The sequence below is a fragment of the Geospiza fortis genome, unplaced genomic scaffold (genome assembly GCF_000277835.1).
Source record: "Geospiza fortis unplaced genomic scaffold, GeoFor_1.0 scaffold41, whole genome shotgun sequence".
Lineage (NCBI taxonomy): Eukaryota > Metazoa > Chordata > Aves > Passeriformes > Thraupidae > Geospiza > Geospiza fortis.
In genome coordinates this window covers 22,314,099-22,321,128 of record NW_005054299.1, presented here as the reverse complement: position 1 = coordinate 22,321,128, position 7,030 = coordinate 22,314,099, and the positions used below count along the sequence as shown (strand labels likewise).

Sequence of the window (7,030 nt, the reverse complement as noted above, 5' to 3'; positions counted from 1 at the left end):
AAAATTAACTGAATATTTTCATTAAAGCAAAAAATTTTCATACACTCTATGGTAGCACATTACCTGTAAGAAAGTCATTACAAAAGCATCTTAATTTTCTGTACAAATTTTCCTCTAAAGGACAAAGATAGCAAAAGTGATCTTGGGAGGAAAAGGTATGGTAGGCAAACTTAGAAATTTGTATAAATGACTTTAAAACACCTACAGCATCCAGCCTGCAGAATACAAAGAAGCAGTGAGAATAAAGAAACATGCTGGTGTCAGGATGCCACCACTGCAGGAGGTCTGCCTGCATATCAGAAATAGCAAGGCAATTCCTGCATCAAGGCTAGCAAGACACAGTGTATTTGACTAACAAGGGACAACAGTATTGGCAAAAATGGCATCTCTGTGATACTAGTTGAAACAGGAATATATCTACACAATTTCAGTTGACCCACTGAAGTTTGGGTTATAATTCCTGTGCATAGTCTTACTAAATAAAAAAGTACAAAAGGGAATCAAAAGTGATCTGGAAAACATCAACACTCTTGCGAGGAAAAAAAAACCCAAACCAGATCCTAACATCCTAAACAGATGGCAATTTTTAATATATACTTGGAAATGGGAGAAAGATGCAGTTGTGCATCAGACTTTCATTTTGCAATAAACGAACTAAGTTTTGCTTTATTATACCCCATAACTCTCTGAGCAAATCTGTAGCTGCCTTCTCTGTTGAATGAGAAGGTTTCTCCAGATCCCTCAAAACTGAGTCCTTAGCCAATACCACTGTAAAATCCCCTAGCATTTCAAGTCTTCCTTCCAAACTCTGCTGTGGCTGGACTTCTACTCACCTGTGCCCTGGAGCAGTTTATTTATCTCTGAACTACTAAATTTAAGTGCTATTATGACCTTCACCTTAGCATTTCTGTAAAAACAATTTCCCTTCCCATCCCTCCAAAAATGAGCTGAAGCAGTCTGGCAGTTTATCTGCTAGGCATATGAATATACCTTTGAGAGGAACTAGGGTTAGGTTCCTGTAGTGATATAGAATAATTCTCATATTAATTGATTAATTTTCTGGGAACTACACTGCAGTTGCTCCTCAGTAATATCAGTACAAATACAAAAAGTGAAAATATAGCAAATAATTCAACATTTTGAGTCAAAATAGTTCCATGTGTTATAAGACACCTGACAAACAATTATTTATTGAACTTTCAGCATGAGCACAACCCTTTTTTCACTGATGTCAGTGAAAGGACAGGCAGGGAGGGTATAAATGGAGGATATAAAAATGGACTTTGCAGAGACAGAAACAAAGGTGCACTCTCAGAGAAGCCCTGGCTATGGACACGTAAAAACATCTCTGCTCAAAATTACACTGAAGCACTAAAGTGCTGTCCTAGCCATAGCATCATAGAATAACAGAATGGTTTGCAAGAGAATTTAAAGTTTATCTCATTCCAAACCCCTTGCCACAGGCAGGGACACTTTCCCCTAGACCAGGCTGGTCAGACCCCCACCCAACCCAGCCCCGAACATTTCCAAGGATGGCACAGCCACAATTAAAGATGACACATCCATGTGTCTTCTGAAGATGCAGATCAGTTATAATTGATAATAACACTAAAATGAAAATGAATGCACATTTTCCACTATTTAAGGTTTCTGAATATTTTATATTATTTTTTACAATTGAGTCTTGTTTCACAGTGACTTTTCAGACTGGATTAAAAGGAATATTCTGAAGAGTATTATTTCTGAATAAAGTTCACCTACAGGCAAGATGTGGGAAAATTCTGCAAGTCATTTTAACTAGAAATACCTTAAAAATAAAAATAACTTTCTAAAAACTTTGCTAAAACTTCTGCAGTGGTCTCTTCCTTCCTCCATCTATTTATTAAAAACATCAAGGTTGTACTTGAATGATTGAAGTAGACCAGGACAGGTAAATTCCCTGATTCACTTTCTTTTTCAGCTTTGTTGGCTGAATTGCTTTAAAAAGCCATTGCAGGATTGGATTTTTAAAGCTATTTCTTCCACTTTCTGACAGAGAATGGTGCTGCAGCACAAATGGTTGTACAATATATAGAGTGTGCAAATATTTGTAGAGCTATTTCTGTACAATTCTCTCAACCTCAAGGGGCATGAACAGCAATTCTGACAACCATTCATACACTCGGGATTTGTATTTATCATAAGTGTTAATGAAATAGGGTCAGAAGCAAACCCCTGAAAAACAGAACCTGTTAATTGTCCTGATGAAAGACAAAAGGCAGCATACAAGGCAGCGAGTTCTATTTGCCAGTTAATTTCTGCAGGCAATTTTTTCATTTTGCTCTTAATGCTTTCATTTTATTATTTTTCCTCTGGATTTGGTAATTTGTGGAATGTGCTGTGTGAGTTCTTTCATTGGGCTATGTTTCAAATGGGCAGTCCCACTACGTTATTTCTGTACTCTAAATATTGAATTATCAAAAAATGCAAATCCCTCTGAAATGTTTTTGCAAAGAGTTTTTGTGCAAGAGGGTTTATAACATAAAGTGATATATCAGCAATTCGGTCACCTGGTTTCGTATGTGGACACATAAATATGGTATAAATGACCACTGCAGAAAACCTTCAATAGCTAGATTAATGTACAAATAAAATAGATGGATCCCAGAATCACAGAAAGGCTTAAGGTGGCAGTGACCTCAGACTTCATGCATGGCTGCATGAAAAGCTAGACCAACTTTGTCAGAGCCTTATCCAGCTGAATTTTACCAAACCCCAAGGATGGGGCATCCACAGCTTCCACCACCACCTGTTTCTGGGCTGAACCACTCTTCTAGTGAAAACTTCTTTTGCTTAAGTCTAATCAGATGCCACAGATAAACTGCTGTTCATAGCATACCATCATAACCTAGCCAGACAAACAAGATTTACCTGGGCAGCGGGGAGTTTTGTGGGCCACAGCAGTACCACTGATGGGACGGCCATTGGGAGTGACACACCAGCAGTATCCAGTGTAACTATGGCACTGAACCTGTCAGAAACGACAAGAACCATGTGCATCTTGTCAGACATGTCTGTTATCCCACAGCATTCGTGGCACGTGAGTACAGAAACTTATCCAGCAAACTGTATCGACAAAACCTAGAACAACAAACCACAATGGGCCCATCTCAGTCCTACATTTGATTTTTTAGCATAAAGCATATTTCAAGCTAAGTGTGGTAGGTCCTTCAGAATCAAATTCAAGAGAAAACTACTGAACTATGTGGTTGTTTACACCCTGTCTTAGACGAGTGAGGTGCAGGTGTTATGAAAACCTCACAAGGAAGTTCCTCAAGAGACACATAAACTGTTCCCGAAACAAGCAATCCTGAGTTTTTTCCCACATAGAGAACATATTGTTCCACCCACTGAAGGAGCAGCACAGAGTGCTTCTGCCAGCATTATTCATATCCCAAGCTGTCAGAAAGGAAACTCTTGGAATTCCTCTTAAAAACCAATTGCATTATATTTTCTAAGGGCCAATATCACTTGCCTCATCATGCTTAAAAAAAGAAAAGTTGTCTTCTGCACAACTCCAGGATCAAAACGCAGTACAGAGGGGACAGAAGGGAATCATGATTGGAAAATATACCTCAGGATAAGCTTTTAACTGTGTTCTTTCTGAATTCCGTGATCTAAGTAAATTAGTTTCAGACCACATGCTTGTGAAGAAATTCAGCAGAGAATATAGAAGGATTCTGTATGATTCATGATTTAGCACTTAAGATATGGATTCCATTTGCAAGATTTCTGGTTCAAATCAGGAACAGATCACAAATTCCAAGCATTTTACCATCTGATGAGTATTCAGGGGGCTACAAGAATGATTCAGTTGCCTCATCCTAGAAGAACAGGGAGTGTATTACACGAACAGTGGTAATGTTTGGCTCTTTTGCTGGCCAACTCTGAAAAAGAGAACAAGGACTCAACACATAACACAGATTTTCCTTACTTTTTTTTTTTTTTGACGTGTTGGTACAAATTACATTTAATTTTGAAATTACATTTCCCTTCATTACATTTGTCTCTTCCTCGGCCTTTTCAAACACACATACTCTGACCTTCCAATCATGCAAGACACTGAATAAAAAATGTTCAACCTGACTATATGTGCCATCATCATTGCATTCTGGGATGAACACTTGCTGAAATTCTTTGCGTGCTTGTTCTTGGGTGTACTTCCTCTCAGCCACACATCTGGAAACATCTAGAGAAAGAGAAAAGGTAAGTCAGTTGGATGATGCAATATGAAAAAAAGATAGGTGATCATCCATATTGTGAAAAAGACAACCCTGAGACTTGTGCAAAGAGAATAAGAATTTTAATAAGTGAAAATGTACAAACAACTTGCATTATTTTTAAGGAAAAAAAACAAGGTAGGACAATAATTTCTGGGCAACAATCCATAATGGGGAAATGAAATTGAGAGATGCCTGGACAGAAAAACTTTCTGTTCCAAATGCCACCAAGCCCAAACGGAGCTTTTCCTCTCAATTTAACACAGCAATAGCTGCCACACTGCACACACCACAATATTCTTTCAGAGATGGTGGCAACAACAGCTTTCTAGTGCTTCAAGAAAGGCAAAGGAGACAGCAGGAGCACAGCTGCCTTGTACTTCCTACTTACTGCAGCTAGGCAGCAACTTCTGACTACTGATGTCACCACCAGGCTGGTAAAATAAAAAAATATATAAATACTGTACAGTGCAGGAACTTATTGGGACGGTGATGAAATAATAATTTTGGACATGAATGATTCATATTATGCTAAAATTTAATGTGACAGTTTATGATTTAAGCATGGGACATCAAGTCTACCACATGGTCCTTTTTGTCCACTGTGAGGTCTCTTGCACCACCTCCTTTGTTACAGGTATTGGTCTCCATCCAAGAGACTAAACAGCAAACCAGCCAGCTTTAATTCGGTGGAGTTTCTATTGTCTAACAAACTATATTCTCTCCTACATATACTTTATGTCAGTTATGCAGCCAAGAGCTTAAAAAAGACATGTAACATAAGCTGTTGTACCTTTTACACTACAAATTTTATCATGTTGCTGATGCAGAATCAGAACTTCAGAATCTGCTTGAGCTAAGCAATTTCAGGAAAAATGAGAATACCAGGCAAGCTTAAGGTAATATTAATGACTTCAAGATGTGACTGTAACATCTGAATTAGAATGATTTCAAACATGCGAGCAGAGAAATTTGCTGCCTCTGATCCCTGTTTGGTTTAAAGACTGTTTGACAGGAAATGGTTAATCCCATTTTAAGGCTAAAATTTTTCAGTGATTACCTGGGAGACAGTGGTGTTGTGGTGATTCATTAATGCTTGTGCAGTTCTTCAAAAGCATGGGAACAGCCTTTCTAGTCCATGCAAGGTGCAAATTAAACAGAATCTGAACAGTGAATCAACAGCACTTGACAGAGGTTTGCATTCCTAGGAGCACACACGTGAGCCAGTTGAATTCCCAGTCCCACAAACACCCTCTCTGTGCCAGTATGATCCAGACACACACTCACAGAACCAGCCTGGAAACTCAGTGAAATGGCAGAAGTTTCTTTTTACAGGGTAAATCCTTCACTTGTCACTCCCACTGAGCTTTGGATAACTCACTTGGCAACATTAGCATTAAAAAGCCCTTCAAGTCTGGTAAAATCTGGTGTGGAAGTGTAGTGTGGAAGTGTAGCATAATGAGGACAGAAACTTTTCCTCAGCATCTGCATTCTGAAAACAAAATTGGGGCCCCTTAATTCTAGTCTTCCTATTTCCCTCCCGATCTTGGATTCATGTGCACTAGTTCTGTGTGTTACTTTACTCTTCTCAAAGGAGCACTATGAGAGTTCATGCTGCTAATATGCCCCAAATGCAAATAGTTTCACTTTGAAAAACTGCGTTTCAGTCTTAGCATCATTAATTGTATTCTGCTGTTTCAGGAGGGATACAGAGATGAAATGATAACTGAAAGGGACAGAGAAGTTCAAGCATCCAGAAATGTGAGAAAGAAAAATAATAAGGAACTGAATTAATTTGTACTATGGCACTTTAATAGTTTTTTTTTCTCCAAGGGAGAAGTATAGTCAATGTACTGTGCAGCTCAGGTAAAATCTGTTAATGTGTGCACTGCCAAAGATTTTTCTTGGGGGAAAAAAAAGAGTCATTTTAAGCTAGCTTTGGTGTCATAAGCATTCTTCTGAGCATGGTTTGGTTATACAGTACTTAATAACATGTGGTTTTAATGTAGCTAGTATTTTAACTGAAAATAAATCACTCCTTTGTTGGACCTCTGTCCTCGTTTTTCTAGAATGACATGTGGTTTAAATGTCTAAAAGGAAAAGTGATATAAATTCCATCACATAAGGTCTCTGGTATAGAACCAGCAGAGTTGTAAATTATTTTCAATAGTTGAATTATCATAAAAATATGCCAAGAAGAGAAGTTCTCCAAAGCTGTCCACCACTTGTTCCTAAACAGCCTGATGCTCTAAAGGCCTCCTATTCGTGGATGATCTAATATGCTTTAAAATCAACAGTCACCAAATTTATTGGAATATAAAATTCACATTTGAAGTCTTATTTTGTATTATATAACCATGGAAACATTTTAAACCTGTTGGATATTACTGTGCTTCAGTATACACAAAATAAAACCACGAGGAAAATCTCTTATCAAGTTAAGCATCTGAAAGTGTAGAAAGTCAAAATATTATTTCCAGTTCTGTTGACCATTAAATTGTTAATTCAGAGGAGCTAAGTTCCTTCAAATAAAAAAGAGATCATTGAAGAGAAAAGAAATTATAATATTTTCTATAAATTTGTAAGATTACACCATCTGATTATCTGCCTCTGTGCCCTGGTTGCAATGCCCTAAAAATCTGTTGCATAACTTCCAGAAATTTTTCCAAAGATAAAGAATTCAAGACATTTAAGGGCTATACATTTATGCAAAATAACAGCTGAAAAAGGATGAAAAAATATTTCCTGACATGACTGAAGAAAGGCTGAAA

General features: G+C 37.7%; 1 protein-coding gene across 1 annotated transcript in view; it reads right to left on the bottom strand.

The window, feature by feature from the left end:
* Positions 1-2,148: 2,148 nt before the first annotated feature.
* Positions 2,149-7,030, bottom strand: part of LOC102045173 (SPARC-related modular calcium-binding protein 2-like) — a 39,871-nt gene continuing 34,989 nt past the window's right edge. The window contains exons 5-6 of the mRNA XM_031059907.1: positions 4,122-4,228; positions 2,149-3,010 (exon numbers count right to left, since the gene is read on the bottom strand). Coding sequence (XP_030915767.1) covers positions 2,888-3,010; positions 4,122-4,228 — 230 coding nt within the window. The 3' untranslated portion in view covers positions 2,149-2,887. The remainder of the gene's footprint in view (positions 3,011-4,121; positions 4,229-7,030) is intronic.